General features: G+C 43.3%; 1 protein-coding gene across 1 annotated transcript; it reads left to right on the top strand.

Annotated features, from left to right (window-relative positions):
- Nucleotides 1-96: 96 nt before the first annotated feature.
- On the top strand, nucleotides 97-23461 carry KHDRBS1 (KH RNA binding domain containing, signal transduction associated 1). Its single transcript, XM_026098165.2, has 10 exons — nucleotides 97-590; nucleotides 7476-7603; nucleotides 8187-8303; nucleotides 9328-9474; nucleotides 11482-11618; nucleotides 12532-12754; nucleotides 13690-13757; nucleotides 14085-14143; nucleotides 16623-19455; nucleotides 20878-23461. The coding sequence occupies exons 1-9, from the start codon at nucleotides 257-259 to the stop codon at nucleotides 16718-16720; spliced, it is 1311 nt and encodes a 436-aa protein (XP_025953950.2). The 5' UTR covers nucleotides 97-256; the 3' UTR covers nucleotides 16721-19455; nucleotides 20878-23461.
- The last annotated feature ends 5 nt before the right edge of the window (nucleotides 23462-23466 follow it).

Below are 23466 nucleotides of genomic sequence, written 5' to 3'. Positions count from 1 at the left end.
CGGCGCAGGCGCGGCGCGGGGGGCGGGCCGCGAGGAGCGGGGCGGGGGGGCGGTGCGCCGCCGCGTGCCGGCGCAGGCGCAGAGGCGCGAGGGGTGGTCGCGCGGGAGCAGCGGCGGGGGAGAGGGGGGGAGAGAAGGGGGGCGGTCCTTCCGGCCCCTCACTTCCGGCCCTGGCGCCGCGGCGGACGGTGTGGCAGCGCCGCTCGGCCCGCTCCGCGCCCGCCCGCCCCGCCGCCCGCCGCCGCCCGCCCCCCGCATGCAGCGCCGCGACGACCCCGCCGCCCGCCTGGGCCGGGGGCCGGGCCCCGGCGGCGCCCGGCAAGGGGCGCCCCCGCCGCGGCGGCCGCCCCGCGGAGGAGGAGGAGGAGGGGGGGGCCGGGGGGCCGCCGCCGGGGCGCAGCCGCCGCCGCTCCTGCCGCCCAGCGCCACGGCGGCCGCCGCCTCGGCCGCCCAGGCCGCCGCCCCCACCCCGCTGCTGCCCGGGGCCGCCGTCAAGATGGAGCCCGAGAACAAATACCTGCCCGAGCTGATGGCCGAGAAGGACAGCCTCGACCCGTCCTTCACGCACGCCATGCAGCTCCTCACGGCAGGTACCGCGGCCGGGGGGGCGGCGGGGGGGGCGGCTCTCGGGTGCGACGGCGGGGGGCTCCTGGCCGCCGCCGACCCCTCGTAGCCCTCCTGCCCGGGGCTCCGCGGGCCCTGAGTCCCGGCCCCGGGCGCGGTGCGTCCCGCCTTCCGCGGGGGGCTGGGGACGACATATTTCTCTTACTGAATCTCTCTTCACCCCCCGTGCTTAACCCGGGGCCTGAGGCGGGTTAAGCGCAAACCTAGAACTTTCTTTTTAATAAGCACGGTACGGTCATATTGTCCCTTTCCATCCCTGGGGAAATAGGGGGCCCGAGAGAATGGTGAAGACTGGGGTTTTCCGCGCAGCGTCTGCTTGAGCCCCTGTGAGGCACGATTCGTGATCTCTTAGATTTTCCACTCTGGAAATCTGTATTTGAGCTTGTTTCATGCTTCTGACAAGTCTAAGCAGGGAATGGAAATGGCAGTCTTTGTTCTGTGCCCAGACTAGCCTCCTTCCCCATCACCACTGTCCAATCGCCTGGCGGCTCTGATTTCTCTGTATCTCCACAGTGCAGCTGCTGCACCCACATTTGGTGGCTGTATCAAGTAGACCCAGCTGCCTCGAGACACTGTAGTTAGCTTAAAAACTGGAACGAGTTAAACAATTTCTGCCACTTACTGCTTAATGTGCCTGGAGTGGAGAGCTGGGATGTGCTCAGCACAGGAAGGATGTGCTCGGATTCAGTCTGCAGATGAGCAGAGTGCTTAGCTCTCTAGTTACCATTCTGTTTCTAAGTGATTTTTTTTAAAACAGTCTTTAAAATATATAATGTTGCTATAATCAGGGCAGTGCTAGAGACTTTATTAAATCCTTTAAAATAGGAAATAATTCTTGAGACTTGCTGTCTCCCCTTGACATACCTCAGTTACTTGCACAATGTCATGAGTAACTTGGCATCACTCATGGGCATTTTGATCTCCATAAATCAGTTTTATAATCTGATTTTCCATAAACTTAATTATTTTATTAATAAAGCCCTTTAGCCAGCTGATGCTCAGCAGCTCTGTGATAATGCCTTTCAGTGAAATGAAACCTAAGGAATTTGCTAATTCCCACACAAAGAACAGCGCTCTCAGCCCATTTAGGAAAGCTTCGTTCACTGAGTGCTGTGACCAGGATTTATGAGTTTTTCATCAATTTAAAAATTGCTGATAGTAGAGTGCAGCTTTGTGAGACTTAGGATTGATCACTGGAAGAGCTCCAGATGCTTCTGCCTTGCTTTGGTTATTGAAAATTGCTGTCCTTGGGGAGCATTCACTAGGCAGCCCAAATTTAGGGCGACCTAAGCAGGAAGCTCATGAGAGAGCATCTGAAATAAAGCCACAGTTCTAGGAGACTCTTTTTGTACAGATGACCAGCTGTTCCCTAACTGACCTGGATTGCTCAGAATTTCTCTGCTGCTGTGGCACCTTTGGGGATGTCATGTTGACAAAGCTGCTGAAAGTCTTACTTTGGAATTTAGGTCTGGGCTAAAGATTGTAATGCATATGTGCAGCATGACTTCAGCAAAATGATTTTTCAGACAGGTTTTCAAAATGACTGGTCATCGAATGGCAGCAGTATCCCTATCCCTATGCCAGCCTTTTCTCAAGAGTGCAGGTTGCTCGTTCAGCCTGCATTCTGGGGGAACTCCTGCAGGAGTTCTGCACTGAAACTAAGGCATCTTGTTTAAAAACAGTATTTTAAAGTAGTCCAAAATACTTGCGTGGTTCTAACACCGCTTAGCATTTTTGAAGAAAATCAGCATTGTTTAGGAGCAAGATGAAGGGCAACACAGTGACGTAATCCTAATTCTTTAACAATGGACTGTGCGATCAAAAGGGAGAAGAGTGGCTCCTTTTTAAGGTTCTGTTACCCAGCACCCTGAATAGAAATTGAAAACTGGGGTTTCTTACACCTTGGAATATGATCCGCATTTCCTCACTTCTGTGATTCAGGGTCTGCATGGCCTTCCCTTTCCATAGGAACAAGAAAACCCTTTTTCCTTACTTTGATTTATGCCCTTCATCTGTTGTGGGGGCGGGGGGAGATGCTGATGCTTTGAAAGGCACAATCCTCTCTGTTTATGTGCATTGGGAAGATGGGAGACATCCACCGATGTAAGTGTTAGCCAGGCATATTTTTTTCAAGTTCATGTGTTAATCTTAGCAAACTATTTTCACTTTGTGGAGGAACTCTCCTTGAAAAGAGCAGACCTTTTCATCTCTGAGCTTCCAGTGCTACAAATAGATGTGTAAGCCCCATCTCCACTCCGCTAGCAGATCTCCACGCTGCCAGCGTTTAATTCGTCCTCATGTTAAATGCAGCCCTTGACCCCCCGAGACGTGTGGAGTGGTGAGGAGGGATGGAGATGGATGGTGAGAGGTAGGTTCAGAGCAATGCGTAGGGTGTTAGAGTAAACCCACAAAGGGAGGAAGCTGTGAGCAATTGGAGTTAGATGAAAACATTGCAAAGTAGGGAGCAGCTTGAGAAATTGAAGGAATCCTCAAAAGAATCCCCTGCTGACTGTGCTGATTCTTGTGCCAGATTCATTTAATCTGTATATGTTCCTAGGAAGAACACAAACGGTGGAAACACAGGCTGTGTGGGAAAGTCAGATGGATGGGCAGTGGCCTCTCTGGAGTAACTTGCCAAGGAACCAAATAGTGGGATTAGAGATGGGCTGAGGTCACGGGGGTGATGAGAAACTCTATGTAAACCAGAGCAATAAAATGTTCTGAAGCTTTGTCAGCATGGAGTTAAGGCTGTTCTGAAATGGAGGAGAGATTTCTGTATTTCCAAGCATGTGTCCTAGCCCCCAGAGGAGCCGTAACTGCCGCCTTAAACTTGTGCCCAGATGTTGCAGACTGAGGGATATGCTAATAGCATTTTACTGTTGCATTTTTAAATGTATTTCCTGCTAAGCGATGCCAACATTATTAGATGCTGATGCTAGCCTGCCTGCCACTGCTGTGACTCTGCCTCCTCCCACTTCTCTCCTGAGAGGCTCTACTATCTGTACCATTTTTCATAGCTCACCTCCAGGCTTTCTCCTCCCCCTGCCATGCTTGAGCAGTGTTTCTTCTCTTCCCCATGCCCCTTCTCCCTGTGCTAGCGGCAGTCCTCGCCCTTCCCAGCAAAGCTCCAAAGCGGAGCTGCCTGCATGTGAATCCCAGTGTACAGGCTGGAGGGTGGGGGGTATATTCCAGGAGGAACTGGGAGGGAAACGGTGAGGTTAGGCTTGCCAAATTCTGCCACTTCCACTATTGGCTAAATTCATCTTGGAATGGGTCCCTGATTCCTCTCCTGTGAAATCAAATCAGCTAGGGAGCAGTGGCACGGGAGAGGTGGAGCTCTGCTCTGTTCTAGATGCCCCTATTCCCCCCACAAACTCTCTTAAATTTGGGGGGGGCATGGGATCAGTATTATCATAATTTTAAGGTAATACTGCTGGTATCAGTATTGTGAATGAATAGGATGGTGTCTCTGCTTACAGAGCACAGGTGTGCTGCAGGACAATGTTTAATGTGTTCTTTGTTAAGGAAAAGCTTGGGCTTAGGTCAGGAGTAGCACTATGGCTGCTGAGCCTCCTCCTTGCGAAGCAGCAGTGTTACCAACCCCCTTTACCTACCCCTTAGGATTTCTTCTGAGACAATGCAATCACTGCCCCACATGAAGTCCTGGAAACCACTGCCACACATGCTGCCAGACTGCTGACATTCCCCGTGGCAAGAAGGTAACCTTCTGCTGCACCTCTGACACGGCTTTAAAAAATCAGCACTGAAATGAGGCATGCTTAATCCCTCAAGGTATATGTACGCTTCTTCATATCAGTAAGTGGTCTGACAAACTGCTACCACTCATCGGTTCATTCAGTACTGCTTCGTGTTGCGTAGCTAATGTGCCAGAATGCATACAGATAACGCTGGAATCCAGACCAGGAGGACGCGTCACAGGTGGCATGTTTTCAGTCCTCCTTCACACTGCTTCGCAGACTTGGAGTTTGTCTGGAGGTGTGAAGGGGACTGCTAGGTCACCCACGCTGACCTGCATGACAAAAGCTGGAGAACTTCGAGTTGTTCTGCTGGGGTAGGGTTTTTTCTCCTCATATCTTTTGGATTTCATTTGAAGAGTTGGCAATGGTGAATCCGATGCTTCTCTCAGCAAATGGTTAATGATCTGTTGTCCTTGTAGAACAATTCCCAGATGTTGTTGCTACTGTTGCAGGAGGCAGAATGGATTTTGCTGTGTGGTTGATGTGAAATGTAATTCACTGGTTTTCAGAGGCTTATATCTGATCACTTGCTGTGTTTTGGCAAGATAGATGCCTCTGGGTAGTTTAATTTTGCATTCAGAAAATTTGAGGGTGCCTTTATTCTTAATATGTGCATAGAAAGTCCTTTTTGTTAATGTGCAGAATACATTTTCAGAAACTCACTGTGTTTGCAGAAGCAAAATGTTTGAGATGGAATCTCTTTGCACTCGAGGATCTAAAGCTATGCTTAGCCAGTGATAAAGCCAACAGTGCGATCATTAGTTTCCAAAGCTTTGCTTCTTTGATGTATTATTACAGTAAAAATGAAAAAACCTGTAAGTAAAGCCAACCAAAGCAGACAGCTCTTGTGCTTATTTTATAAATTTGATGGTGCTTGAACTTGTTTTTACTTTTGCATAGCATCTTCAGAAAATCATTTCTTTTTAAAGCAAAAATCAAGCTCTCCTTTTCAAAGCCTGTTAGAGACAGTGTTTCTTTTTTTTAATTTAGGAGTCATGGTAACATGTTTGTAAGGGAGCCAAGGTGCTCTTGCAAGTGGAACTACAAAATTTAGATTTTTTTCTCATAATTATGCAATATAATCTCCAAGTTCTAGAATTAGATCTCTGAACTAAAAACCAGTTTGTGTTAGCTTGACCATAACCGATAATTTAAAATATTGATCATTCAGTCTGTTTTCTTAGGTTTTTTGATTGCCCATCTAGTTGTTTGACTTTCTTGCGGTCTGCTTCATTCAGAATATGCCAGTCATGCTTCTCGGGCACGTTAGGCAGTGGTTGTCTGTCCAGTCAGAACTTTATGGCAACCCGTTGTTCCTATTCGTTTGGATTACATGAACATAGTATTAGGTGGATAACATGTCAAGTATCTGATATGCCAGTCTTCCAAAACTGTAAGCATGGAAATGAAAATTTAATCTAAAGTATATAACTTCTGACATGGACTGAAATCACAGGAAAAACAAGATATTGCAGCTGTCTTCTTTAAACCATGGTAAATGACTAAGCAGTCTTCAGTTTCATTTCTGTCTTGCAGCTTTAATCCAGTTATGTATATAATCTTCTGAAAGTCTCTCTCTCTCTTCCCTCCACCCCCCGAGATGTGAGAAGTTGTATTTAGAGCACTTTCGACTCAGGAGATATTTATAGTTCTTGGGTTTGCTGATGAAACTGCATAATTTACGGAAGGGTCATGCTCCTCACCTGATAGTCATCTGTAAATAGGTTATGATGGCTGTGCATGGCGTGACAAAATTTTTGATTGGATCAAAGACCTCATAATGGTTTATCAGTAATTTGGGATTGACAGTGATGCATTAGCTCCAAATTTTGGGGAACTGGTTGTCTTACTGTTGAGCATTGAATAGAAACTGTGCATGACTGGACATCTATGGAAAAGAAAAGGCAGTCAGCTGTGAGCTGTATTCTTCTGCAAAACTTTGAGACTTGGTGTTTGTCTTATTCAAGGGGAAGGACACATACTCCTAGCAGTAATGAATTCAGTGTGAGAACCCATGCTAGAAATGCCTTCCTTGAAGATGGTCTTCAGTCTTCTCCATTTGGGTTTTCCTTTATGGGATGCCAGTCTGCTGCCATCTGTCACTGAAAGCTTAATTTCTTGTCAGGTTCAAGAAAGTGTGTACTAGTTGTTAGCTGGCCTACCTTAATAACCTAGCTCCAGAAGGTTATTTGGTCTTTGCTCCAGATTCCCCTTCTGGCTGCATCATGCTTCAATTCAGTCAGGCCACCTCAGTGTTTTTCCAAGGGTCTATAATTTGCAATATAAAGTTAAAAATCAGAATCTTGGAGAGACAAAAATTTGGAGTTGCATTGTCTGAATCCAGTTAAAGACTTCTGATATTCATTTATGGCTAATATGACTGAAGCTTACAGCTTAACGTCCAACCGTTATGAACTGCTTGTGTGATAAATATGATAAAGGTGCATTTGTTTAATTCAGTAGAGTTAATAACAGTTAAATAAACCACTCCAAACTCCAGGAGTGACACTAATTCTGGCTTCTGTTTATGATAAATGTTTGCAATATGACTGAAATTCGTAGTTAATTCAAAAGTGTCAGTGTGTGTCGGCACCCCTGATCTACTGTAAATTACACATTTAAAATAGTGCATCAGCTTGAATTATAAAAAAATTGCCTGATTAGCAGATAGCTGCTGCATTGAAGTGAGTGCGTATAGGTGGTGTGCTTGGGCCTGGTTTCTTTGTAGATCACGGGAGTCTCCATGAGTTTGGGGACTGATGGAGGAAGGCACAGTGTAAGCGATGTATAGAGCTATGCTTAAGGTTTCCTCCTCTTTAATCTCTTGGAGTTTTTCATAGGGCATTTTCTGCTATTCTTTCTTATTGCTGTTCATTGTCTTGGTTTTGGCTTTCTGGAATCCTGGATTTGAAGGGAGGGAGAAACAAGCTGGGTTAGCACTAAAAAGGCAGTCCGTCTATTTGGATTTCATTACTGCAATTATAAATGTTCCTATAGTCACAGAGAATAAGGGTGGTATGTCCTGTCATGATTCCAACTCTAAAATGTTGTTTGTTTGAGGAATATAAGCAGCCCTATTTTTATCTTGTTTAGAAATTGAAAAAATTCAGAAGGGTGAAACAACAAAGAAGGACGAGGAAGAGAACTACCTGGATTTGTTTTCCCACAAGAACATGAAACTGAAAGAACGAGTTCTGATACCTGTCAAACAGTACCCCAAGGTGAGGGCCAGAAAACAGCTTACCCAATCTCTGTGATTTGCTGATTTTCTCAGGATTTTTATGGTGGACTGTTAGTGATAGTAGCTGTCGAAGTGTCATCGGGAGTTACGCCAGTGTTCCACTGTCACTGCGGCATTTTTCCTATGCGAGCTTGCAGGATCTTATTTCTAATATTTTACATTGCTAGAATGTCTTGGGATAAAGATGAATGGTGATGCATCATTTTGATCTTTCATTACTGGAATAGGCTTTCATATGAAGAGTGTTTTACAGTTAAAACCATGTTTAACTCTTAAGATTTGCTACACATAAAAAGACTGGAGAAGAGAAATTAGAATTAAATGCTTTATATGAATTAATTTAGCTTGATTTTTCTGGTGGAATATTTTTTTTCATGAAAAGAATGTTCTGGAACTTAAATTTTCCTGTGCAAATTTTGGTCTGAATTTTTGTGAGGTGAGGAGAAAATGGCCTGACTAAACTTTCTGTCAGCCCATGTAGCGTTAAGAGCAGCTTTTGCTAAGACTGCAGGGCTTTGAAGCTAAAATAGGGTTTTTTTCCTTGTTTTTTTTATTCTTTACAGTTCAACTTTGTTGGAAAGATTTTGGGACCTCAAGGCAACACCATCAAGAGACTTCAGGAAGAAACCGGTGCTAAGATATCTGTGCTTGGGAAGGGTTCAATGCGAGATAAAGCAAAGGTGAGGGCATCACTCTTGAAAACATGCGTATGTACTAATGCCTTCCACATCGCTGTGAAAAGCAGAGGTTCTTAAAGCGTTTTGTAGAAGCTGAAACCATTAAAACTTAAAAGTGAAGGCAGTAGGAAGTCACCACTCTTAGATTGTCCTGTGTGTGTTAGGAGCAATTTGATAATTGTTCTTTGTGAGCATGGCTTACAGACACCAGTCATCTTTGCTGTCCTGTACCTTTGGATGCAGAGATATGTTATATGAAAGGTGAACTACAAGTTTTTAAAGTAAAAATTAATTTAAACTGGTGAAAAGTCATTTGCTGAAGTAGTATGTTTCCCCTTTAGAAACGAAACAATTCCCTTTCCCAGCTGTCCCCTCTGAAATCTTGAGATTTTCATGGTTCACTGAAGATGTCAGAGCAATATGTTCCTGGTAATCTTTAGTGAATCATGAAGTGCCAAGAGCTTTTTTGAGAGAAGAAATGGAAAGAATTTTTTCTTTCCTGCTTGATCCTAAAGCTGAGCTAACAGTCAACAGAGCTGTAAGTTAATTTAGCTTTTACTTTAGCAGCATGAGCAGCTTTTTAATTTTTCATTTATTTCTAGCTTCTTAAAGTAAGCTGAATGAATGCAGGTATCTAAGAGTAGAGCTGAAGAGGATGGTTGTTTGAGGCATTAGACATTACTTTTCACTGTAAAGCAGTGCCCCGGGCAAGAAGGTGGTATAGAAGAGGAAGAACATTGCTTGTGTGTGCTTAATCTCCTGGAAAAGGTGCCTGACATGAAGGCATTAACAAAAGTATCATGGTCACCCAAAAAGGCAGATGTGAGAAGCTGGCAGATGGAGACTTGCAGGTGGCTTTTTGTAAAACTGCATGCCTGTGTGCTTAGCCATTACTATGATCTGTGGCCAGGCATGGCCAAAAAGCTCTTACAGACATTTTCTGCTAAGGATTAGGAAACATTTAAAAGAAAAACGGTTTCTTTGTGTCTTACTCAGTTTTAGGACTCTCTACTCTGCTTTGTTTCAGGAGGAAGAACTGCGTAAAGGTGGGGATCCTAAATATGCTCATCTAAATATGGATTTGCATGTCTTCATTGAAGTTTTTGGACCCCCGTGTGAAGCTTATGCTCTAATGGCTCATGCCATGGAAGAAGTCAAGAAGTTCCTTGTTCCAGTATGTATACTGATGCTCTTCTCCTGTTGAGGGAGGTAGATGGGTTGTGAATCTGGCTGTAAGGTTGGGTAAGATTTGCATGATGTAAGGCTCATGTTTCAGGAATGATGTAGCTGAGGAAGCCTGAAGCTGCAGGATTGAGTGTGGCAGCTTAAAGTGACCCCAATAATCTTGTTTGAGGGCATATATTAACCCTATAATGATAATAGGAAAAACCCACTTCCAAGGCAGAACACTCATTGCATAGAACGCTTAAGGAGCAGGTGTGTGTGTCCCGTTACTAGCCGTGGACACCGGGGTGGGTGGGTAGCTTGTCTAGCTCCCTATCACAGTTTTAGCAGGAGAATGTCTTTAGCTGTGCCTGGCATGGAAGGAGACTTCTTGATTGCTTCCTCTCCGTTGGAACTGCTGCGTAGAAAACCAGCTAGGTAACTTTATTGGTCAGATCAGAAACTGTAAGTGCACAGACGTCTGTGCAGAGGCTCTACGCTGGAGAGAGGTCAGAGCAGGCGGAGGATGACTGCCCAGGCACCTCGGTAGCAGTACTCGGTATTGTAGTGCATTTCTGGGACACATCTGTTAAATCAGTATTTCTCCTGCTTTAAATGTGCATGATGTGAAACAACCTTTTTGGCATTTATACAGGTGACATTTCTTATCTATCCGGGGATGTCTTTTACTGTTCAAGCTTACAAGACCTTTACCAGTACATCATACAGTACCTCTAGAATATCATCTCTTAACTGCAGAGTCTGAGGGAGTGTTTCATGTGTTACTAAAATGATACACTGTAGCTCACTAAATTAGGAAAAAAACAAAATGGGAAAGAAGTAGAGTGCTCCCTGCTTCTGGCTAGCTCAGCCTGTAACTCTATAGGTCAAAGAACCAGCTCGTACAGAGCTGAGTATATCCCAGTATCGTAGCCCTTTGAGCTCAGCTGCGACTAGCGAGCTCAGATGTTCTGCCTGGAATATAAAGGGCGGGTGGAACCCGAGAGCAGTAGGTAGTGGGGAAGTGTGAAAAGCATATGGATACTGGATGATTTGTGCGAGTCTGCCACGGAGAGGAGGAGTGATTGGTGTATGAAGTGCCTTTGAAGGAGAGAGGTCATCTTCAAGGAGCCCCTGGGATGTGCAGAACCTCGGCTTGCTAAAGCAAGCATATAGCTTGCTATTTAAAGTGTCTCATCTATTGCTGCCTTCAAACAATGTGTTAAACTTGTGAAAATTGGCGGAGAAGTCACTATGGAAGCCAGCAGTGCTGTGAAGACACATCTGGTAGGAGACTTCTTGCTTTGTGGTGTTGCCATGGCAGCACGAAGATCCCCTCTGACAAGATTGGTAGTGCGAGGCCCAGCCTGCATATTCCTTTGGGGAAGGGGTGGGGTAGAATGACTTCCGCAGGGTTACCAGAGATTTGTACTAATTCCTCAAGCTGGATCCCCTGGGGAAATAAAAATGCATGGAGCAGAAACATACTGTGTTCTTAAGAATGTGAAAAGACAGCCTGGATTTGCAAATTGGTATTTACTCTCCATCAGACTGCCTTCTGTCCTGTTCCCTCAGCGAGCTGGGAGCGCAGCAGTATACGGTGATGTTGTGCAGGCTCATTGCCAGCCGGCTGCCTTTAAAGGGGAGCTGTAGGTGCTTGAGGTGGGATGTCTCACCTGACTTAGCCTCTGAACTCTCCAGCCTTTACAAATAAATCTCGCTGACATCCGTGAGATGCCAAACATCAGATGGCTCCAGTATTCCTGTGGGTGAGGTTCCCTTTTCACAGGGACCAGCTGTAGTGCCCCACTGCAGTTCCCAGCTGGTAAGGGGGGTGTGCCCTTCTTGGCCGTTTTGGGGGAAGCTGGCATTGCTGCCAGCTGAGTAGACCTCAGTAAAATCAGTAGATTTTAATTTAGGACTATTTGGTAATTTTTATTCCAGCGTGATAGCCTTTGAGCTCTTGGAGCACAGACTGGCTAGCTGTTGTTTGGAGTTGACCCTTTTTCCTTTTCAGGATATGATGGACGATATCTGTCAGGAGCAATTCTTGGAGCTTTCCTATCTGAATGGTGTGCCAGAGCCAACTCGTGGTCGGGGAGTCCCTGTGCGGGGAAGGGGAGCAGCTCCGCCACCACCTCCGCCTGTTCCAAGGTATCTTTCCCAAAAGCACAGACCTGGAAATGCTGTGTCTTGCTCAGAGTCGCATTGTGAGAGGAGCCACTTGTTCTTGCACGTCAGCTGTTGGCCTTGAACCTTGGCTTTTGGCCAAAGCTTTTTGGCTTTCTGTGTTGAAGGCTTGCTTTTAGCAAATGGGCATCAAATGTTTTGTATGTTCTGTGATTCTGCGATGTAACTCAGCTTAATGAATGTCTGTATTCTTGGCATCAGAAATTAGTAGCTTTATAAAGTAACCTTGCAAAAATTGGAAGAATGGATAGATGGTGAAATAAAAGCTTGGCCTCTGTGTGGGGTTTGTTTCTGTAGCCTTCAGCAGAATAAGTATTTTTAATTTAAACTGACCTTTCTTTGAAAGTCATACGATGCCATTATTCTGTCACTGCTGTCAAGGCATTGGGCTAAATTGGTGCTACTGTAGTTCTTGCTTCACTGCATAGTTCATGGGGGGAGAACTCTTTTCTTCTGTCTGAACGTTTACCCAAGTGTCCCTGTTCATCTCAACGTTGATCTTTACTTTTTGGAGTTCTGGCTGACTTTAGTGATAGAAGGGTGTTTAAAATGAACTTTGAGAAATGATTTGGCCACAGTTCTGCAGTAGCAGGAGCTGATGGCAGTCTCCGTTAATTAGATTCATTTCTTTGTCTGTACATTTAATGCAGTAGAATCCAAGATGAGCTTTTTTAAATCCTACAATACAGCAATATTAACAATCCTTGTACTTTCATTCTTGATAAGGAAATCACGGCTTAGTCAATGATAATTGTATTTATCAAGTAATCACATTTTATAGTAGGTGTAGGAAGCACCTACACTGCCTTCAGTATTCAGAACATTGAAAACATGAGTACAGCAGCAGCTCTTCACAATCCTTTTTCTTCCTTTCCAGGGGGCGTGGTGTTGGTCCTCCTCCTCCTCCTCCCCCCCCTCCTCGGGGGGCCCTTGTGCGAGGAGCCCCAGTGCGGGGTGCCATTGCCAGAGGAGCTGCTGTAGCCCGCGGAGTACCTCCTCCCCCAGCAGTAAGGGGTGCTCCTGCACCAAGAGCGCGTGCAGCTGGCATTCAGAGAATACCGCTTCCTCCTCCTCCCGCGCCAGAAACCTATGAGGAATATGTAAGAAACTATATACTTTTTCTTTTTTCTTTCTTTTCAGCTAGCTGATCATGTATTAGATATTCAACATTATTGAAATAAGGGCTAACAACAGTGAGATTGCAATGGAGAAGTGACCGTCAACGAAAACACTGGTATTGTGCTGGGTGACCTCAGCTGCCTGTGTAGTTGTCAAAGAAGGAAACTGCTACTGTCATAAAAACATGGTAAGGGGTTGTTGTAGTAAAACCAAAATGTGCCCAAGATTGCACACTGGCACAAGTATTCATGCATGGTAGAAAAAAATGCATCAGTGAACTTCTGCAAGAGAGTTCTTTGAGCAGGGAGCACCAAAGGCTTCTTACTGCCCCTAAAATCCTTAAGTTAAATATGTGAATAAATATAATGATGGTTCAGGTCATATAACCAAGCACCCCCCTCCCTCCGGGCTTATCATACAGTTGACATATATGCTCCTTATATTCTAAAGGGAAAACAAGATGACTGCTTTTGGTACACAACAGCATTTGGGGGAATCATTACAAATATTGAGACTTCTCAAAATATTGTTTGTTCTCTCAGTAAAACTTTCCAGTTTTTCCAATGGAGCCAATCAGAATTAATAGCTTTTTTTTTTTGTTAATCTGTGTGTTGGACAACACAGTGACAAGCCTCTTGACGCATGGATTTATAGTGTAAGCAAATGGCAAGCTTGGTCATGTAACTGACTTTAAAATGTTGTACATATTAATGTAGTTCATTCCTTCAAAGCCACACGATAAAGCAGTTTTTACCTGCCTATCTGTGTTTTGTGATGGAGCCCCTTCTCGGTGACAGACAAGGATTCACAGGCTCCTCTGAAAACTGCTGTAGCCTGAATTCAGTTTCGCCGTTACCCTTGGTCCGGAATTAACCTTTGGTCCTGCCTTAACACAGTTTGTAATCATCTGTTTCAGGGCTATGATGATGCATATGCAGACCAGAGCTATGAGGGGTATGAAGGCTACTACAGCCAGGGCCAAGGGTAAGTTCATTTGTCTCCTGTCTGTTACTGAGAAAACTATGCATGATTTTTTTTTTTTTCTTTTGAAGTGGAAAAGATTATTTCTGAGTTTAAGCTACAGGAAAAGTGCCCATTTTGCTGGAATCTAGCAGTGCCTGGCAGTTAGCTTTTGGGGGTGTCTGGTGTTCTTGACAATTCTATAAAAGTAATGACCAGACTTAACACAACTGTGAACGCATACTGAACTGTGAACTGTTTTGCATTTTTGCTTTTCAAATGTTTGTGCAAGTTGTGTCAGTTTAGGAATATTATTTCAGCACTGTATAACCAGCATAATTACTCTTCCAGGGACACAGAATACTATGATTATGGACATGGGGAGGCACAGGAAACCTATGAAGCTTATGGTATGTCTGGGAATACTGTTGTCTTGACAGGGAAGGGGCTGCACGAAGTTGAGAATTGTTTGTAGCTGATCAGCTGTTTTTTCAGTGCCACTCCACACTCCCAGCAAAAATTTCTGAAGCTTAGAAGATCCTGTAGGATTTTTCATGGCAGAATATTTACACCTTACAGATTTACTCAGATCTGAACAACCAAAAGGATTCTGTCGTTTTTAGATTCTTCTCTATCCTGATGGCCACAAAGGTGACCTTTTAAAAATTCCAGTCTTTAACTATAGAAATATCTCTTAATTTTCTTGTAGCTTTAGAGTATTTTAAGAGCTTTGGATTTCCACCCACAACACCACTTTTGCTGCAGTCTGATTTTCATGGATTATATTTTGTTGAGCTGCATGAATGCACACTTCCATCTGCTTCCTTATCCTCAAAACCCCTCCAGTTGACATTGACTCTGCACTAAACATTTGCTTGAAAAGGGATTTAAATATGATATTAAGGCCTCCCTTTGACAATGTGGAGCTTTATTGGTCAAAATGATTTGCATGTAGTCTATGAGTCTGGCTAATTTAACTTAATGCTAGCAACTTAGGCTAGACTGAGGAGTGTGGGGAATTGATTTAACCAAAACTGTCTAAATCACTAACTGTTGAAAGTGAGAGGCCTTATATTTGAGGTGCCTGTAATAAAGGATTGGATGACTGCATTTTTTTTTTTTTTAAGCCTGTTCTGGTATTCAAGCTTATGAATGGTATCTGCATGTAGCAGTAAGTAAGATTTGTTTTCCCTTCTCTATAAGCAAGCTGAACTGTAAACAGTTGCAAAAGTGAGCTGCTTAATGGTGTGGAAATATGCTGTATTGACAACAGTCCCTTTAGCAGAGCATCAGTTGCCAGAAGGTGTAAATGAATTCGAGTAGGGATGATAATGACCAACATGAAGGGGCTTTCTGGGCTTCTCAGAAGCAGAGGGAATCCCCTTGTCATCCCAGTATTAGGGAAGCCAAATTGTTAAATATAGTAGTGTCTTCTGCTTTGAGTGAGCAGAAAACCAGGCCTTCCTCTAGGTGCTCTCTGCTCTGTGCTTATGTTGTGCAAGGTTCAAATTCAGGTGCCTAATCAGGGATGCTTTTCCAATCTAAGATGAATTTGAACAGACAACTGCTGTCAGTAATGCTGGATATCTTTCGTGCCTCTGTTTGGAATAGTTGTTAAATGGTTTGGTTTGTTGCCTATGTTAGTCACGCCACACAAAGAGGCTTTTGTGCGTCCTATTTGGTAGGAGAGCAGTGTTTTCTGCGATACGAAGGCCAAAATGCTCATTGTACACTTGGCATGAAGTCGCCACAGCTAATCTGTTTATCCACAGTAATTTTCTTTGGTCTTTGCTTTCATGAAAACAAAATTAGAAAAATAAATTGTTAAGTCAGGATGGAGACAGTTCTGAGAAGATCAGAATGTGTTCCATGGTGGTAGGGAATAGCGTGTTGGGTTGGCTTCAGGAGTTTGGACGCTTGCTTCCGTAAGCTGGTGGCCATGGAGAGAATGGCAGACATGCACATACGAATATTGCAAACACAAGCCATAATGGAAGCTGAGCTTGGGTAGCTGGGGCTAGAGCTAGCTCAGGAACAGTGGGATTTGAACTTAGTTGCTTCAGTAGTTGTTCTGCAGAAGGATTTTGGCTGAGCTGTTGAGTGCTTTGTCCTATCAGCATTATATTAATGCTAGTACAGTGGCTAGCAAGTTATGGCTGGTCTCAAGAGGTGAGCAAATGCTATGGTGTCTACTGCTATAAATTTTCCTGGTAGTTGCAGAAGGGAAGGAACAACAAGTAACAGTAGAAAGCAGACTAATGTCAAAAAGTGCAGTAAGAAGCTCTGCCATCCTAGAGCAGTGTTAGCAACTTAGTCATTTTGGCAGTCTTTTCCAATGAGGCTTCTTGCTTGGCATTTTGGAAGGAGAGAAATGCTACCTGTAGCAATATCCCCTGCACAGTCAAAGTTCTGGAATTGTAAAATGCTGCTGGCTCCCCGTCTGAAAGGGCTGGGACTGCTGTGATCTTAGCAGCGGCTGGCTTCCAAAGCTGCTCCACGAATTGGCTTCAGCTCCGCTGAAATTAATTACTCATAAAAGGCATCAGATTTGTCCAAGCCTGAGCTTAGTAGGGGTGTCAGAGCTGTAGACTTCCAGGGGATAGCTGTGCGAGTTGCCTTTTCCAATACTCGTAAAAAGATGTGCTTGGAAATAGAGGGTTTTGTGGAACTTTGGGGATTGTGTAGATACATTTTAGTGTCCAACTGCTTTGGAGCACGACTTATGAACTCATACAAACCAGAGGAATATTTAATGTTCTGCTGTAAGTTGACTCCAGCACTGGAGCCAGGCCTTCTGACTGGCACCGAGCGGTGCTGCTGCTCCCTCATGTGCATCTCTGCCCAGAATGTGCTGTGACCGTTGATATATCGTTGCTCTCTTTTCTGCAGGCCAAGATGACTGGAATGGAACAAGGCCCTCCCTGAAGGCCCCACCAGCTAGGCCAGTGAAGGGGGCCTACAGAGAGCACCCATACGGACGTTATTAAACACAAACATGAGGGAAAAATATCAGTTATGAGCAAACAGTTGTTACTGATTCTTGTATCTCCCAGGATTCCTGTTGCTTTACCCACACCAGACAAGTAATTGTCTAACTGTTTTTCTTCGTGGCCCTTTTTCTCCCACTCCATCCTCACCCTGCATTCTGGCTTCTGTACGTAGTATTTTAAAATGAGTTAAATAGATTTAGAGGACCGACTTTAATTTTTTTTAAGTGTGTAGATTGCTTTTCTTTCTTTGTTGTTTAGATAAACACAACTGTACCTTTTTTAATAAGAAAAAGTTGAGTTAAAATGTTAGTTTCAAAAGTGACATGCTTGCTTAACAGTTATGAAATTAAGGTTTTGTTAACCTTTTAAGTTTGGTTTTAAGCAACCCATAAAAGTTGTAGTTGCAGAATCCCAAAGTAGGCTACATTTCAAAATTCAGGGCTGTTTTTAAGAATTTAAAATCATAATGTAACGGTAGTGGCTGCCACCGTTTAAAAGTAACCACAGATATCAGACTTTCCTTAAAAGCAGATTGCTGATGAATCTTAAGTTTAAATTTTAATACAAAGGATCCTCAAACAAATTAAATAGCATTTTTTTAAAGTTAATTGACTTAAAAGAAAAAAATTAGGTTTGTAAAATTGACTTTTCTTATGTGGGTTTTGAAATCTAGCCCCGAACATGCAGTGTTGAGAGATGCTTGGGAAGCAGTTTTTCCAATGTAAAGGGGTTCTTAGCTTGGTTCTATATGAAGAACTTTTAAGAGAAGAATAAATTAAAGCATGGCTTTAATTGCCCAGTGTTTGATATTAGAAAACAGAGTATTAAGTGAGTAGGTCTGAACTCTGTAAAATTACAGTCTTCTCATTTTTATAGTGTTTGGGGCAGATAATACAGTGCAAGTTTAAAACTGACACAAATCGTCAATATTAGCAATCCCGTTGCCTTGTTCAAGTGTATCTCAACACTAGCTTTACATAAAAAGGGACACTGCAGCTGAAAAAATGAGGAAAAATTTCACTTTGTACATAGGTTAAAGTCCTAATTGGATTTGTACACTGTCCTCCCACTCTGTTCTTGAAAATTAAATGCTACATGTGTAAGTCTGCCTAAATAGGTAGCTAAAACTTGTCAAAATGTCTGCCGCAGTTTGTCAATAAAGTTTAGTCCTTTTTTAATCAAAGTAAATGTGATGAATTGTCATTTTTTTTGTTGAGCGATAAAATAGCTTTTCTCTTTTTTCAAATAAATTTAAATTAATGCTAAAGCTAATTGTCTTTTTAAAATATGAAGACATTTTTAAAATGGTGTTTTTTTGTAAGAATTACAGAAAGTTTATCAAGCTCCTTGAATGAGCTTAATTTTTTTTTTTTTTAAATGTTTTTCACCCCCTGGAAGTTGCTGAGCGCAGTTTGATCCTGGGCTAATGCAGAAATCTGACTTCTGTCTACTGGAAGGAGTGTCTATGGTTCTTAACTGAATTAATGATTCAGATTTTAGGTGGCCTCACAGGGTATTCCAGACTGCAGACTCCAGATTGAGTCTGAAATGGCTTGTTTAAAAGTAGAATGACAAAATGAATGCTGAAAAAATCAAAGGCTTAGCTGCCACTAGGAGGAAGATGAAGCTTGCTTTATGTTTTATATAAACACCCCTAGCCCCCTTGACCCCCTTGGCTAAGACTATGCCCTTCCTACTTTAAGCTAGCCTGTATTTGGAAAGCCAGTTACAAATGTGTCCCCATTTGGGAAGGGTGCTGCAGTTGCTCCTCATATCCTTCTGAGAGGGTGTGTATGTACATATATATTTATATATATTAGTTCAAAGGAAACTGCTTCTTAGAGAAACATGAAAAATGGTTTGTATTTTCCCATATGCAAAATAAATTTGGCATTCTAGGGGGAGAAAATTAAACTGCTCGGGGGTGAAAAATAGAACATTAGGAACCAAACTGCTTGTAGCAGTGCATGATTGAGGGGAATACTTTAAAACAAAAAAGTTGTATTTGTAGATTGTTATTAAAGTGTAAATAACTGAATTTTCAACAATGGTTTGGAGTCAGCTTTCAGGGCATAATGTCTTGCTTGATGAAAAGATCACCCTATACCCCCCTTTTAAAGGAAAATTATCGCAGGAGAATCAGGATGTGTAAAGCTAACATGCATCGCAAAAAACAAAAGGTAACATAAATGTCTGATTTTAATAGCACATTTCTCTTTTACATAAACTGTGACGGCAACTTGCATAAACTTTATTGAAACAATTCTTCAAATGTTAATTTTAATGTAAAAAAATGCAAAAAATGTTTAAAATAGACATTTTAAAAAAACCACATGCTTCTGCATAAATTAGCAATAACTTTAATAATGTGCCCTTTGAAAATGCACTGTAATGTAATGTGGGCAAAAAGGAATCGGCAAGCTTAAATATCAAAAGATGTAAAATGACAACGAATATAGATAGTCCTGCTACTGTCAAAAAAAAAATCTGCTCAGTTATTTAAAAATGTAAAATGATGGCCCTTTTTAGACCCCAGTATTGATATTTACTGTGACCTGTTCAAAGCTCAGCTTAGTTGCATGTTTTCCTTCCTGTGTAATTGCATGCAGGAATCTTTTCTTTTGATTTGTGCTTACGTTAAGGAAACTCACAAATATCTTCAATTTGCAGGAGTCAAGAGTACATCGCTATGAATCACTTGGGTGAAGAAGAGCAGGGGCAACACGAAGTGGGTAAGCTTCTCTGTTTATTTTTTGCATCCCGTTGCAAGCTGCTAACATGTTCTGCGTGGGAAGTGGGGGCGGCGCCATCTGAGCTGCGAAGTAGAAGCCATTCTTTATATACCCACAAACAAATTACTCTTGCAAAAGGCCATTTACATGACTGACAGTCTTGCAGAGGTCATGGTGTGGAGGAGGCTCGAATATTCACCTGCTTAGGGCTGTCCCGCTGAGATGCTGTGGAGCAGGAAGTTTAAGTGGATTTGAGGAGAGAGGGAAATGTGGTTAAGGAGATCTTTTGGAACTGGTTCCTGGCTGAGATGCTGAGTTTCCTGAGTGCTCTCTACAGTAAGGTAGCATTGAAGTTGCCCCTTGTTCTAGGAACAGAGCAGCCTAAGGAACAGATCCTTAGGTATTCCTTAGTGAGTCTATAATGCATTAAAATCCCACGCTGCAGATTTTGGACCAAATGCTGTCCAACTAGACCTTGCTAGTTAGTACTCTGCTTCCACGCCACCATTGCAGCTTGAGCATCGATGCGCTCTGAAATACAATCTGGCTGTTGGCTGGGGTTTTTTTATGTCTTTTCGTTGTTACTGTTGCCAGAGACTGCTCAGCTAGTGGTCCTCCCGGCCTGGCTGGGGCATGTTTAGCTCAGAGCCCTGCAGGGCTGCACACCCGATGTCGGTGTGCGAGCACTCTGAGCGGTCAGGAGGAGGGATGGACCTCCAGCACTTCTGGGTGCCGGCGGTGGCCAGCACCCGTGGTGGCAGGGCTCCCTCTCGCGGCTGTTGTGACCGCTGTGGCTCGCTTGTTCTCCAGTAAATATCTTAATAAACGCATGCGTATGCTTGCAAACCGAGTGGTACCTTGGTTTGGGAGATCATCCGCATACCTCGCACGGAGTGACAGTTCTTCTGTCATCAGTGGAATGACCTGCTTACACAGCAAGGACATGTCTCCCCTCTGGGCCCAAAGGCAGCAGCCGTAGGTGTTTCCTTTGGGAACAGCTAATCAGTTTCTCTCAAATCTTGAGATTGCTGAAAGTCTGAGCTCTGTAAATAAAAGAACAAAGAAATAAACCCTTGCGTTGTTGAAGAAGTATAATGGCTTCATAATACACGCATGAAAAGCCCTGGGCATAGGACCTAGAAGGTCTTATTTTATTTGGAATTGTAAAGCTACTAAACAAGTGCCTCTTATCTTAAGAGCATTAGGAACAAGAAAATGCTAATATGTGGAAATGTTACAACAGAGTGAGATTACCCTCAATTCTTTGACTTTGACTTTAAAATTGGATCAGTGGTTTGACGTTAGAGAAAATCATAGCATGTCTGGATTTCTGTTTGTTTATCCAATGCATCTTCATTTGCAATGTAATTAGAATATCAGTTTATGGTGTTGTACCAATCTCTCCCATTTTTTTCTTAATAGGCACAACTTTTATATCAAGTGGAAAAGATTTGATAGAGATCATCTATTATGATGCAGTTTTTTACCAGTAGAAGTGGATCTTGTGACACTGCCTTTGGAGTAATACAGCTTTATTGTGTATTGCATTTGTTTCTTGTTTATGTGAAAGGTTTTAATGTTATGGAGGAAAGTAAATCTTAATATATTGAAATTACTGTATATGCTAAAAATATTTTGAAAACATGTCCTGCATCAAACATTTTCCTCCCTCTCATAGCATTACTACACTCAGATTTCAGGCTAGAGCATGCAAAAGCTAATTTGAGATCCTGAAATAGCCATCAGCATCGGATGTGTCTCTCAAAGATGCTCTAATTCGCCAGACGTTCCGGGGGTGATAGAGGACTCACTAAAATTTGTGAGGGATAGGAATTCCTTAGAGTACTGAAGTCTGAGTCACCTAAATAACTTCCCCTTTTATGCTGACACCTAGCCACTGGATGTAGTATTCTGCTGGCTGTTAGCAAACGAGTGCCACAGTGATCGTTAATCTCCAGATTCCCCAAAGAACAAATCCCCATCTTACCAAAATCCTAAAAATAATGGTTAAGGTCGCAAACAAGATAAAGGCCCCGTTATGCTTGGTATTGTACAGCATGATAATGTCAGTCGTGTCCTTGTCTGGAAGTGTTTCCCAACAATAGCGTGCTTTCGAAGAGAAACTTGGCTCTAGAAACATTCTGCATTTCCCTGCTGCCGCAGGGCTTTGCCTCAGCAGGCGCATCCTCTCTGGCCCTTGTTTCTGGGTGGCCGCTGCTTCTTCAGAGCCTAGTCCAGCCCTCTGGTATAAGCATTCAGGCTGGCCTAACCTGGAGCTGGTACAAACCTGGACTGTACACTCTCTCAGGGAGGTCTCGCCACCTGCAATGGTTCACAGCCAGCATCTTGGACAGCAACAGGAGCATGAAACTGAGCTTGCAGGGAAAATGCTCCAGCTGGTGTTGCAAAGATGTCCCCTGTAGCTTTTCCTGGAAGGAGATTGTCATACTGTGCCCATTCCTTACCTTTGGTTTCAAGTTGCTGTTCAGATTATTGAATAAAGCAAATGGTTAAAAGCATTATTTTATAAGCTTACCTATGATGCTTTTATTTCTAACTTAATTCCTTAGCCTTACTGAAAGCATCACATTTTACCTTGATATGGCCCTCTGTAAAATTCCTTATTTGGTAAGTTGGGTCCGGCTTAAGAGCACAGCTGGATTCCCTATTTGGCTGCAAGAGCAGATGATTCTTTTTGTACAGAATGAGTTTTTAAATTTGTATGAGAGCATCTGTCACGAGCAGAGCCAGGAAAAACAATTCAAATGTGCACGTCTTCCTTTCCTCACCCCACGCTGCTGCTGTCCTAAGGAACGCTTGGGGCAGAGGGCAACTCCTGCAGCCTCTGCTAGAGCCCCCAAATGGCCTCAGAGGAGAAGGGACCAGCTGTGACCTGTCTGCTGGGAGGTGCAGGGAAGAACAGGAGGTGCTGCTAAGGCCACTGTTCTCTAGGCTGGGAGAAAGAAGTGCATATAGTGCTTTTTTAGGAGTAAGACATGGCTTAGGGAAATTCTTTAATTGATAAACCTGTAACATCTTGGATGAGATGCTGGACACAGGGCCTGTTTGTAAGCTTTGAGGGGGAGGAATTTCTGCCGGTCAGTCATCCCCGGTGGGAACTTCCATCCCAAATGTAGATATTATTCTGCTTTTCTACTCAGGAAGCGCAGTTCCTGTGGGCAGAAGCCTTTACTGCTCAGCTGAGCCTTCCCTTACTGCCATGTGTGTCAATAGCAATGTTTGTTTCCCTTCTCTTTTTGCTCCTCTTTGCAAAGTGGGATGAATCTCAAGTTAGTTGATTTCAGATATGATAAAGTAGCACAGTTAAGATGCCTTTCACTTTATTGTGGATGGGAAATAGGAAACTGCCAGCTTTTGTGAGTGTATTGGAGGACACTAGAGTCTCCTTCGTCTGCCTCAAAAGCTGGAGGGTGAGGAGTGTGTGAGAGTACTGAAACAAAAAGTATGCCTCCCAGTACAGCTGTTCCTTCTGCTGCTGGCTGTCGAACCCAGTACAGTCAAAGGCTTGTGCGTGGCAGCACGGAACAAATCTCAGGTTTTGACACGACATCAGTAGGTTCCACTTGTTACCTTTATAGTTCTGCCTGGAAAACTGAGTTAAAATACACGTGTCTGAATACTCTTGGTTTTGATCGTTCTACACAATGAAAGTTTCAAAACCAATAAGAAATGGAAGATTGGTCTTGTGAAAGTTCATTAATTTTAGAAATGGCTTTGCCTCTAGCCTAGGCAGGGGTGGTTCACAAGATTATATAATATTCCATCTGTACTAAAGCGTCAGACACCCACAAGTTAAGGAATTCAATGAAAAATACTGCAAGTGCTTGGTAAAGATGGTGAAAATTGATCAAGGTGAATCACAGTTTTAAAATAACTTGCATAGGAAACTGGCAAGCTTTTGCATGGCTGGTATTTAGCAGTAAGTGTTCAACAGATGTTTTAAATGATTAGTCATTCTTTATAATAATAAAGGCCTAACATTGAATTTCT

The sequence above is a fragment of the Dromaius novaehollandiae genome, chromosome 23 (assembly GCF_036370855.1).
Source record: "Dromaius novaehollandiae isolate bDroNov1 chromosome 23, bDroNov1.hap1, whole genome shotgun sequence".
Classification (NCBI taxonomy): domain Eukaryota; kingdom Metazoa; phylum Chordata; class Aves; order Casuariiformes; family Dromaiidae; genus Dromaius; species Dromaius novaehollandiae.
The sequence above is the reverse complement of the archived record's forward strand: the minus strand, read 5'-3'. Positions and strand labels throughout refer to the sequence as shown.